Source organism: Garra rufa, chromosome 8 (assembly GCF_049309525.1).
Source record: "Garra rufa chromosome 8, GarRuf1.0, whole genome shotgun sequence".
Lineage (NCBI taxonomy): Eukaryota > Metazoa > Chordata > Actinopteri > Cypriniformes > Cyprinidae > Garra > Garra rufa.
In genome coordinates this window covers 50,423,476-50,436,780 of record NC_133368.1, presented here as the reverse complement: position 1 = coordinate 50,436,780, position 13,305 = coordinate 50,423,476, and the positions used below count along the sequence as shown (strand labels likewise).

At 44.8% G+C, this 13,305-nt stretch overlaps 1 protein-coding gene across 1 annotated transcript in view; it reads right to left on the bottom strand.

Annotated features, from left to right (window-relative positions):
* Positions 1-9,894: 9,894 nt before the first annotated feature.
* LOC141340244 (NACHT, LRR and PYD domains-containing protein 3-like) overlaps positions 9,895-13,305 on the bottom strand; it is a 46,060-nt gene continuing 42,649 nt past the window's right edge. The window contains exons 8-9 of the mRNA XM_073845168.1: positions 11,689-11,941; positions 9,895-9,939 (exon numbers count right to left, since the gene is read on the bottom strand). Coding sequence (XP_073701269.1) covers positions 9,895-9,939; positions 11,689-11,941 — 298 coding nt within the window. The remainder of the gene's footprint in view (positions 9,940-11,688; positions 11,942-13,305) is intronic.

Genomic DNA, 13,305 nt, shown 5'->3' with positions numbered 1-13,305 from the left:
CCTCCTGGCCTTCCATGTCTTCCATCCCATAACAAATCATCTTGAGGAGTCTCAGGTACCATGGGAGGTCCACACTTTTATTTTCAAGAGATATCTCCTTGTATCAACATTCACCTTCATCGTACTGACACCATACACGACAAGAGAGATTGTTTCACCGGTCAGCCCGAGCCTTTCCGCAGCCTGGTGTGTAATGTAATTCATATCAGAAGCGAGATCGACCAAAGCTCCAAGGCAATCTCCTCTCTTTGCTGTGACAGGTACAATCATCATTAGGACTGGGTGTTCCTTTAAGCCACTCCGTTCTATCAGACTCTTGCTAGAGCACACTGTCGATGTTGCTCTGTTAGTACAAGCTCTTCAGACAGCCTCCAACTGGTGGGGAGTCAGTCCCAACCCAGCGAACACATCTTCTTGCTCCTCTGTCGGGCCTTGAAATCCCTTCTTTTCCTCTTCTTTGTTTTCCCTCTTAGCGGTGTCCTTCTTTGCTGATACCCTAGGGCAAAGGAAATAGTGGTGGTCTGCTGGAGTGTCGTCTTTCTTACACTCTTCCTTTCGACAGAGAAACTTTGAATTACAGTCACTCTCGACTCCGTGAACATCCAAGCACTTCATACATACTTTTACCTTTTTACTTGAGATTTCTTCTCTGACAGATTAGCTTTTCTGAAAATCTTACAACAAAACAGTTTGCCTCCATGATCTCCATCATCACACATGGCACAGGGTAATTGCTTGGAATCCCTTTTAATTTTGCTTGCTGAAGTCTTAGTGAACGACGACTTCTCTCTCTCCATCTGTCACCTGGTTTCTCCCGGTGGCTTGATCTCTCAGGAGCATTAGCAAGCCATTGTTTACTGGGTAGCAACTGCTCCAGCCTCACGAGCAACGACTTTTGGTCTTCCAGGAACATCAAAAGCCTGTCGAAACGGTTTCCAGGATGGACGTCATTCACGGGGTTTCTCACACACATGAGCCACTCTCTTTTCATAACATCAGGGAGCTTACTCTCCAAGGACTAAATCACCAATTGATTCCTCACAGCGTCTTCACACCCCAGATCTGTGAGATCTAATACTGCCCTCTCCACTGCAAGTATCAACTCTAACGTTTCTCGTGGCTGATGGTTCTTTACAGCAGGCCGTGACTGCAATTCCAACACTATCTCTTCGGCCATTTGTGCTTTGTCGCCATAAGGATCTTCCAATTCCCTGAAGATATCGTTTGCATCTCTGCAGTGCAACAGCCTAAGGTCACTCTTTACTGAATCACTTATACTGTCCAGTAAGTGAAGTTTCTTGCATTCCCTTGACCCCATAGGTTCAGCTTGTGTCTGAATACTTTCCCATTCAGCCTTCCAATGCCAATAACCTCTCCTGTCCCCAGAGAATTTAGGTAAGCTTATAGGTGTGAGCCTTATTCTTGGTTGGGCCCACTGAGTGCTGGTTTCCCCACTGGCATACAAACCAGGGCCACTATACGGCACACTTCTACCTTGTTCCATTCTGAGATTGACGGGCGGAGTAGCATGATCGTTCAACAGTCGTGGTATGCTGGCAGGAGTTGGAGGTAAGGCAAAACTGACACCAAGTCCACTATCAGACCTTATTTACTGCAGAATGGGCTGTAACGTTTGTTGGGGGGCATTGTGCGCAGTGCCTGCTATGTACCTGCTCTGAGGATGACTAGTGACTGTAGAACCTCGAGCAACACAGGTAGAAATGCTGGCTCTGTCTGTGGACATGAACGAAGGAGAGCTCGTAGCATCTACAGTTCCCCGCCCCTCAATGGGCGGATTAATAACAGCAGGCTGACTGTTAACAGGCGGAGTAGCAATAGCAAGGGTTGTTGGTTGGGTAAAGTTGATACTTCCTGCATCTGTAAGGCTCTCGATCCCTGTTATGACATGCCCACTGACTGCGTCATCATCTTTCTCATCTTCGTCCTCTGCGTCCTCACCATTGCCTTTTATTTCTGCACTGTTCTCCCTCATAACCTCATCCTCATGTCTGTATGCCCACCCGTCTATCAGTTGCTCCTTATCCTCTCTCAATAATAAAAAGAGCATCCATTTGTCTCTTCCAAGTGGCTGATAATCTCTCCAAGTATACACAGCCTCCTTGAGTTCATGGAGTTTCCTATCTAGTTTACTACTTTCGACCCTTTTGCTGGCCTCTCTTTTTGCTACAGCATCCAGCGACTGTTGTCACCTGTAGGGTCTATCTGGCTTCGTGCATCAACATACTCATTATTGGCATCAAGGAGCTTTTCATAATCATCCCTTAATTTTGCCAACTCTTCCGACAGCTCAACTTCACGTAAACGGCCAGCACTAACTTGGAGGCGGTTTATCCTAGTTGTAAAGGTTCATTGCGTGTTTGAGCGTTTCCGCTTTAAAATCTCAAGATGTGGTGTGTCATTTGCAATTTCGTCCCCGGTGATCAGTATCACTAAAATCACTTTTTTAGCAAAAAGAATCGTTTAGAAGAATCGACTCAAAAGATTCGTTCAGAAGAACCGACTCAAAAGATTCATTCAGAAAAACCAACTCAAAAGATTCGTTCAGCTGTTGCAGTTGATAGCTTCGTTTTTAACCCCGCAGCTATTATTATCCACACCGTTTTACTCACGCTTCCTTCTCAGAATACGGGTCTCCGATCCCGACGTCGGTCATCAACGATTGCTTATCCTCCGCTCGGCATCCGTGAATTTTCTAACACGGCTCTGACAACGGTTTATAACTGTCCAGTTTTTTTATTAAGTTACCTGCTGTACCTCAATAAACTCCCCACTGGAAGGGTTTCAGGGCAAGCATGGCGGATACAATTTGAGCCACTTTTTGATCTTTTATTTGAATACACATACACGGTTCTCATCCACAAACTAGGCAGCCTGAATATTAACGCTACACTAGTTTATCAGTTAGCTATGTGACGTTTTTCTTCACTTAACTAAACAGCGTAACTAAACAAGCGTACCAGCCCCTATCAACAACACACTGTGAGAGAGAAAAAAAATGGCGCTTATGCACTGCGTAAACAGACATACTCCAGCTACTAGAAAGACAATAAACGTATCTGTAATCTAGTAGAATTATAACTAGGGCTGTGCGATTAATTGAAATCGTATCGAAATCGCGATGTGAACATGCACGATTTCTAAATTGCCTTACAGCACGATTTTTTGCACGCACGCGACTGATACTTTTCCCGCAGCATGCTATTTGAACCGATCACAACACAGCGCGCCTAAACAGAGAGCAAGTACATGCCAACGTTCATGCTTGAAACCAGAAATGGTCATGCTGGTTTTCTTAGCAGAAAGCAGCTAGACTCTGCCAGTGTTCTAATTGATTTTATGTGGGACACTGTGGTCTGGGTTGTTGTTTTTTCAAACACACACACGCACATACGCACACACATACTCACTTTTTGCCATAGGTCTGTTCTAAAGACATTTTGTTCTACCTTTACTAGGCAGGGCCCGAAATTGTGAACGCTTTGGTCGCATATGCTCCCAAAATTTATTCTGCGTGACTTGAAATTATATTTGGGAGCATTCGTTCAAGTGCGAGAAACTGTTGTGGTCCGACTTGGTTTCATTTCATTACAAAACTTTCGCTAGCCTACCTACTGCACAGACTGCTGTGAGCTGATACAGTGACAGGTTCGCCGTTCTCTCTTTCGATTGTGAAAAATAAAAGGTCTCCACAAACCGCTTTTGAAGAAATATAAAATATTTTGTGCTATAGCGTACATTCTGTCAAATACAATTCTGGCGCCTCTGTGTCCATATACATTACTGTACAACGCGGCATTCATTCACATCAAATGATAACTCGGCGGCAGAGTTCCACTCACACAGGGGCGTAATTTCCACTGGGGACACGCTTTTCAAAATCCTGTCCTGTGTCCTCCCATATTTCAAATGGTTTTGTAAAAATAATCTCTTTTATTGTAGAATGCACGCTTAGCGCCGTTGAGAGTCTTGCACGATTGTTAAAACGAAACCAAAAGTAAAACACGGACGCGCATTCAAAAGCAATTTTAATATTCCGCGTTTAAAGAGCGACTCCTCAATGCGCGCAAATTAGGCTACATAAAATATCTAGGCAGTTATTAGTATGTGGGCTATAATAAGTTGTGTAGTTGTCTATAGCTCTGTATCATGCTTGAAAAATTTGGTCTCTATTTGCACTTTGAATACTGAAAGAGTAGCCTACTTTGATCATGTGCTTGTAAAACATCTGCAGTCAGAATCAGCCATGAAGAATTAAGATCAGTGCATTACTAAAAAGAAATTGTGTCCGCCTACATTTTTTTTAGGTGCTCCTAACTTTTTTTCACATGCTAGGTGATTTTTTTTTTCCGCCTTCTGTTTTAGAGACATGTTACAGGTCATTGATAAAGATCTAATTGTTTTCCTTTAAAAAATGTTTTAGATTCACACTGTAAAACATGTCTGTGTCAAAATCGTGATTAAAATCGAAATCGCAATACTCTTCAAGAAAATCGTGATAGGTTTCTTTTGTCCATATCGCACAGCCCTAATTATAACATATATGAAATATAACAAATGTACCTGCATTTAAAATAAGATATACAAATTTATTTCTTCGAATGCCCTGGAACATAATGACATCTATCACTTATAATAAACATATGCAAAACAATAGTGACACCTGCTGGAAAACCCTACAGACAGAGTTTGACTCAAATCCTTGCATCCCAGCTACATCAAGTGGCACTGACCCCTTAACTGAAATGCGGAGATACTCAAAAGAAAATAATTTCACGGGATCAAGACCCACTACTGTGGTGGAAAAAGAATGAATCAATGTGTCCCATTGTCACGGTAAAAGATGATGAGGTCTGGGTCCAAATGCAGCTAAGTATTTTTTAATGAAAATAATAACAAAACAAAACCAAAGGCCAACACGGCACAAAACTAAACATAAATTGAAACACAAAATAACAAATCCAGAACACGGTCCAAAGCCAGGAATATCAAGAACATAACAAAACACATAGGACAGAAGACAATGCAGCCAGGATGAGTAGTGGGAAATGAGTGTTCTTATAGACCAGATGTGATTGTGAACAGGTGTGCGTGTAATCAGTGATAACGACTAGACAGGAGTGTACAATTAGGGATGTGTGTGCAGGGAAGGGAAAACAGTGACCTCAGGTGGCTGAGGGGAGCCCCACAGCCCAGATCATGACACTACCCCCTCCCCACGGAACGGCTCCCAGACGTTCCACAAGTCTGGAGGGTGGAGGAACGGGGGAAGGCAAATCAGGGGGAGGGACGGCGGGCCAGGCCCGTGCAGTGCAGTCACCGCCGCGTCAGGAACAGAAAGCAGGGTCGCCGCAGTGTCAGGAACAGAGATTGCGGTCTCCGGCGCGTCAGGCACGGAGATAGCGTTCACTGCCGCGTCCGGAGCAGAGAGAGCGGTCACCGCCGCGTCCGGAGCAGATAGAGCGGTCACCGCCGCGTCCAGAACAGAGAGAGCGGTCAACGCCGCGTCCGGAGCAGAGAGAGCGGTCAACGCCGCGTCAGGAGCAGAGAGAGCGGTCACCGCCGCGTCAGGAGCAGAGAGAGCGGTCACCGCCGCGTCAGGAGCAGAGAGAGCGGTCACCGCCGCGTCAGGAGCAGAGAGAGCGGTCACCGCCGCGTCCGGAACAGAGAGAGCGGTCAACGCCGCGTCAGGAGCAGAGAGAGCGGTCACCGCCGCGTCCGGAGCAGAGAGAGCGGTCAACGCCGCGTCAGGAGCAGAGAGAGCGGTCACCGCCGCGTCCGGAGCAGAGAGAGCGGTCAACGCCGCGTCCGGAGCAGAGAGAGCGGTCAACGCCGCGTCAGGAGCAGAGAGAGCGGTCACCGCCGCGTCCGGAGCAGAGAGAGCGGTCAACGCCGCGTCCGGAACAGAGAGAGCGGTCAACGCCGCGTCAGGAGCAGAGAGAGCGGTCACCGCCGCGTCCGGAGCAGAGAGAGCGGTCAACGCCGCGTCAGGAGCAGAGAGAGCGGTCACCGCCGCGTCCGGAGCAGAGAGAGCGGTCAACGCCGCGTCCGGAGCAGAGAGAGCGGTCACCGCCGCATCCAGAACAGAGAGAGCGGTCAACGCCGCGTCCGGAGCAGAGAGAGCTGGCACCGCCGCGTCCGGAGCAGAGAGAGCGGTCACCGCCGCGTCCGGAACAGAGAGTGCGGTCACCGCCGCGTCAGGAGCAGAGAGAGCGGTCACCGCCGCGTCCGGAGCAGATAGAGCGGTCACCGCCGCGTCCGGAACAGAGAGAGCGGTCAACGCCGCGTCCGGAGCAGAGAGAGCGGTCAACGCCGCGTCAGGAGCAGAGAGAGCGGTCACCGCCGCGTCAGGAGCAGAGAGAGCGGTCACCGCCGCGTCAGGAGCAGAGAGAGCGGTCACCGCCGCGTCAGGAGCAGAGAGAGCGGTCACCGCCGCGTCCGGAACAGAGAGAGCGGTAAATGCCGCGTCAGGAGCAGAGAGAGCGGTCACCGCCGCGTCCGGAGCAGAGAGAGCGGTCAACGCCGCGTCAGGAGCAGAGAGAGCGGTCAACGCCGCGTCCGGAGCAGAGAGAGCGGTCAACGCCGCGTCCGGAGCAGAGAGAGCGGTCAACGCCGCGTCCGGAGCAGAGAGAGCGGTCAACGCCGCGTCCGGAGCAGAGAGAGCGGTCAACGCCGCGTCAGGAGCAGAGAGAGCGGTCACCGCCGCGTCAGGAGCAGAGAGAGCGGTCACCGCCGCGTCCGGAACAGAGAGAGCGGTCGCTGCGGCTTCGGTGACCGAGATAGTGGACGCCGCCACCCTCCCGTGAAACAGCCTTTCTATCCCCGCCGCAAAGCAGGGGCGCGTCCGCGCAGCCTCGGCGCTACGGGCATCCATCGCCGCCAGGCAAGCGTAGATGCACTCAAAACGAGCGGCCGACGCCGCCTCGAAGGACATCCCCGCCGTCTCGGGAACAGAACGGGGGGACGCCGCCTCCTCGAAAAAAAAATTCCTCCCCGCTGGACCCATCTTTGCTGGCTGCATTCTGTCACGGTAAAAGATGATGAGGTCTGGGTCCAAATGCAGCTAAGTATTTTTTAATGAAAATAATAACAAAACAAAACCAAAGGCCAACACGGCACAAAACTAAACATAAATTGAAACACAAAATAACAAATCCAGAACACGGTCCAAAGCCAGGAATATCAAGAACATAACAAAACACATAGGACAGAAGACAATGCAGCCAGGATGAGTAGTGGGAAATGAGTGTTCTTATAGACCAGATGTGATTGTGAACAGGTGTGCGTGTAATCAGTGATAACGACTAGACAGGAGTGTACAATTAGGGATGTGTGTGCAGGGAAGGGAAAACAGTGACCTCAGGTGGCTGAGGGGAGCCCCACAGCCCAGATCATGACACCCATCTACTAGCAAGCATGCCAAGAAACACCTGGGAGTGATTGCATCATCTAGAACCACAAAGTATTTTCTCGAAGGTAGGACAGTTAGTGAACTAGAGATCAAGGGCAATATAATGGTGCGTTCACACCGGACGCGACTTGCGCGGAAAAAACGCGCTATCGTAGTTGAACGCTTGAACATTTGAGTTTACTCGCGTCATTCGCGCGTGACATTTTCTTCACAACAGATGCGAATTCGTGTCATGGGAGGTGCTTCTGCCACTCGTCAGCGGGAAAGTAGTTGTAAAATAGGTGAATGAGCTCAATTTGCCAGCTTTAGCTTGCTTGTAGTCTCAATATGTATGTATATGTAGGTCAAATTGAGTAAAGAGCGTTTTTTAAAACTAACCAGATTGTCCGACCTCTTCACTCACTTTCATCCTAGCAAGATCCTTTTTATTCCTGTTTCTACAAAAGTCCAAAGATGTGTCGTACAGCTCCGAGTAACCACAGACAGCAACGGTGATTTTGTCCTCCATTGTTGTTTCGGATTTCTGCCTCCGTCACTACTAGAGCAAGCTCCTGATTGGTTAACGCGGCGCGGATTTTCGCCAAAGTTCAGATTTTTTAACTCGCTTAAATCGCTTGAAACGCTCAATGCGCGCCGCTTCATTCGTGCTATTCGCGCGTTTCGCGCCGCAGGATGGCTATTCGCGTCTTTGCATTGACTTAACATGTAAATCACTCGCACTTGCCGCTTCATTTGCGTCCGGTGTGAACGCACCTTAAGGGAAAGATGTAAACATGTTATTGTTTCTGAAAAAAAGTCTTAACAGAATCAGAATGAACTTTATTGCCAGGTATGTTTACACATACAAGGAATCGGTTTTGGTGACAGAAGCTTTCATACACATTTTTTTTTTTAAATGCATAATATACAAAACAGACAATAGATGGTATTTGTGTGTACAGGTATGTTGTGTACAAATACTAAAAAAAATAAATAAATAACTATGCGTGTTTGTTGTGTCCAGTATAGGGCGTTGTGTGTAAATAGATGTTGTGCCTGGGGGAATGAGTAAAAGAGTGAGTTGTGATGAGGATTCAGTCTCTGCATGCTTTTTTGAGTTCATTGATAGGGGGCAGCCGTGGCCTAATGGTTAGTGAGTCGGACTTTGTAACCCAAAGGTTGCAGGTTCGAGTCTCAGGTCCGGCAGGGATTGTAGGTGGGGGGAGTGAATGTACAGCACTCTCTCCACCCTCAATACCACGACTGAGGTGAGTCCCTTGAGCAAGGCACCGATCCCCCAACTGCTCCCCGGGCGCCGCAGTAATGGCTGCCCACTGCTCCGGGTGTGTGTTCACGGTGTGTGTGTGTGTGCACTTGGATGGGTTAAATGCAGAGCACAAATTCCTAGTATGGGTCACGATACTTGGTCTCACTTCACCTCCTTTTGTTTTAAAACACAAAGGGACACTACATATTGGCCATGAGGATGACGACTGTTCCTGCCCCAGCACCATTCTTACAAACCGTCGGCGAACCTCTAATTCCATTTGATACGTGGCAAAAGATTTTCTCAAATTACTGGATAGTAATAAATGCTTTGGGGAGTTTGTGGTTGGATGCAAGGCAACGTGCAACTTTACTACACTGCCTGGGCACCGAAGGACAAAGACTTTTCTACACATTACCGGATACAGGTACAAAGTTTAATGATGCAATGGCAGTGCTTACAAAACACTTCGTTCCCAAATTGAACGTAGTTGCTTGCCGACATAAGTTACGCCAAAGATCACAAAGAAATGACGAGACTGTGCCTCAGTACATTTCTGCATTATGAGAGTTGGCAGCACAGTGTCAGTACGGTGCTATGGAGCAAGAAATGCTGCGTGATCAGCTGGCTGGAACAAGCCTGGCTGCCGGCGGTGCAAGACAGGTTATTGCTGGAGGATGAGCTCACTCTGGAGAAAGCAATGGATTTGGCGTGTCAAGCTGAGTCTGCTGTGCGTAATGCTTCAATTTTCTCCGGTACAGACACAAGCGGAAGTCAAATCTCAAAGTGCTGTGCAAGCTGTTTCAGCAAATAAAGGCCAGTGGAAACGGTACAAGCCATGCGCTGAGCAATTTAAAAAACGCAAAGGGAACTACAGTGTTAAATAAATGTATTAGTGTTGTGTATTACTGTATGATTATTGCCAAGTTAACTGTTCATGCGATTGCATGGATTGCTTGGAGGAAACTGTTCTTGTGTCCAATTGTTTTGGTGCTTATTGCTCTGTAACATCTTTGCCATATGTTTGATACTCCTGATCTACATGGTAGACGATATCTAGTGAATCTAAAAAGATTCTGTCCCCAATTTTATGGGCCATTACCTATAAAACAAGACAGCGAAAGACGACACACATGACAGTGTGATGCTGTGTGTCTCTGTCTTCAGTCTCTGTTGATTGTGTGACTGTGACGTCTCAGTAGCGGCTCCTTATTAACCATCAGCTGATCCTGGGGAACTGGACTGATGCCTCAAAGCTGAGAGTCTACAATAAAATACACAGTCATATATGAATGAGACATTACTGCTGTTACATCACATCAGCAGATCCATTTTAGAAAAGAAAAAAAAAACTCAGTAAATTCATATTACAGCCAGATATGAATGAACATCTGATCATAGATCAGTAACAGTGAATGATGAACAACTCTCTCTTCATCATTTACACACAGAAACACTGGAAGAGATTAAAATATTCATATATTTAGAGATTATCACAGAATTAAACAGTTTAAAGTACAGAGACTAAAATGGAGCTGAATTATTATATTTTATTCTCCAATTACACACATACAGTGCCGCTATATTTCTGCATAAATATGACCAAAACATCATCAGACTGTCATATAAGTCCTGAAAGTAGACAAAGAGAACCCAATTAAACAAGTGCTTTGTCATTTATTTATTGAGAAAAATGATCCAATGTAACATATCTGTGCATTGCAAAAGTATGTGAATATTTGCTTTCAGTATCTGGTGTAAACACCTTTTACTGCAGTAATTGAAGGTAAAGTTTCTTTTAAATGCTGATTAGTCCTGCGCAATAACATGTAGGAGTTTAGTCCATTCCTTAGTGCAGAACCACTTAAACTCTGTGATGTTGGTGGGTTTCCTCACATGAAACGCTTGCTTAGATTCTTCCACAACATTTTAATTGGATTAAGGTCTTTAACTAAACCATTCCAGAATATTAACTTTGTTCTTATTTAAACATTTTAGGTAGAATGACTTGTGTGCTTGGTGTTGTTGTCTTGCTGCATGACTCACATTCTCTTGATACTCTGTTCTTAAACAGATGTCCTGATGTTTTCCATTAGAATTTGCTGGTATAATTCAGAATTCACTGTTCCATCAATGATGGCAGGCTGTCCTGACCGAGATGCAGCAAAACAGGCCCAAGCCATGATACTACTACCACCAGCATGTTTCACAGATGGGATAGGATTCTTAAGATGGAATGCAGTGTGTTCTTTTCTCTGAAAATAATAGCTTCTCATTTAAACCAATAAGTACAATTTTGGTTTCATCCATCCATTAAACCATTCTCCAATAGTCCTCTGGCTTGTTCACATCATCTTTAGCAATCCATTTTCTTTTTGGAGAACAGTGGCTTAGCAACTTAAGCCATGCACACCATTGGTTGCTCAGTGTTCTCCTGATGGTGGACTTTACAGACTATTACACATTCTGCTTTGGAGTGATCTTTGTTGGTCGACCACTTCTCAGAAAGGTAACGTTGGTCTTCAATTTCGTCCATTTGTATACAATCTGTCTGACTGGATTTGTGGAGTCCAAACTCTTTAGTGACTGTTTTGTAACCTTTTCTAGCCTGATGAGCAACTTCAATTCTTTTTCCAAGGTCCTCAGTAATTTCCTTTGCTTCTGACACGATTCACTTCCTCAAACATGATCAGACGTTAATAGATCCCTGTTCTTTGAATAACACAGATCACGTACTGACATTTGATAGTCATTGCACTGACTGAAAACACATCTGCACAGATGGACTCTAATTTTGCCTTTAAATTAACTGCTAATCCAAGAGATTCACATACTTTTGCAATGCACAGATATGTAACACTGGATAATTTTTCTCAATAAATGACAAAGAAAATATTTTTTTCTCACTTGTTTGATTGGGTTCTCTTTGTCTACTTTCAGGTCAAAGAAAATCTGATGTTGTTTTGGGTCATATTTATACAGAAACGTAGAAAATTTAAAAGGGTTCACATACTTTCAAGCGGCACTGTATGAGGCCTGTTACAAAACTTTGGCCATTTTCAAATATTTTAATAATAATATACTCACAACAGTCTAATGTCTCCAGTTTATAATGTGGATCATCTTTCAGATCAGAGAGTAACTTCACTCCTGATTTTCCTAGTTTATTTCCAAATAAATACAGTTCTCTCAGGTGTGAGGGGTTTGATCTCAGAGCTGAAGCCAGAGCAGCACAACCTTCATCTGTGACGACACAATCCCTCAACCTGTTGAGAACAATGATACACCCTGAATTGTAGTTCTAGTGTCTGTAGTAGCACAGAAACTACACTGGCTTCTTCCAGAAGTCCAATCTCATTGCTAGTTTTACTTGATCTTAGCGCTGCGTTCGACACTATATATCATGAAATACTCATAGATCGATTACAAAACTATACAGGTATTCAAGGGCAGGCTTTAAGATGGTTCAGATCATACCTGTCCAATCGCTACCACTTTATTTAAATGGGGAGTCATCGCCATTATCACCAGTAAAGTATGGAGTCCCACAAGGATCTGTCCTAGGTCCTCTGCTATTTTCAATATACATGTTACCCCTTGGAAATATATTTTTAGGAAATATGGGATTAGTTTACATTGTTATGCTGAAGATACTCAACTATATATTTCTAAATATTTAAAAAATGTAAAAGACTGGATGACCAATAGTTTTCTACTATTAAATTCAGATAGCAAAGTCCACTAAAGGAAGGAGAGCTTTTTCACATTTGGCTCCCAAACTCTGGAATAGCCTCCCTGATAACGTTCGGGGTTCAGACACACTCTCTACGTTTAAATCTGGATTAAAGACACATCTCTTCAGCCAAGCATTCTCATAATTTATCTCATAACCTTGTACTTCAGTTGCATCTGTTAAAATGCACATCAACATTCTTCAGCTTGGGCTAAACACATAATTTTTGCTTGGTTGTAACAGCAGCTATGCTAATTATTTCTCTATTTGTTACTCTGTTTCTGCCATGGGATTGGCATCCCGTAGTAACTAGGAATTACATAATCATTACTGTTGAAAGTTTTCATCGTCTGTTTGATTACATTACTGATTTTAACATACATCTATGCCATACATACATTAACTTGACATACAGTAGTCACCACTAGTAAGCTACTAAATATATTGTAGAAACCTAAATTTTCTGTACAGCTGCTTTGCAACAATTTGTATCATTAAAAGGGCTATACAAATAAACTTGAATTAAATTGAATTGGAGAAACGCTCACTTGCTCCACTAATAAACACCTACAGGAGGACATTTGCTTCACAGGAGCCACGTGTTCCCCATTACATCTCATTTATTAACTCTTGTGATCAAAATCATCGTGTCATGTTTGGCAGCATATAAATGGAACAGAAATCATTAAATCACACAGTATCTGAACAATCAGGTTACATCTTTATGACATCTGTGAGAACACAATGCGATCATGGGAAAAGTGGAAAATAAGAGGATAATAAACTCTTAGAGATGGGCAGGTGAAGGAATATTAATAATTCAACTAACAGAAGAAACTGAAGCTCCAGTAAAAGTTTTTGTAAATCAAAAACAGGAGCAGCAGGTGATGAAGATGA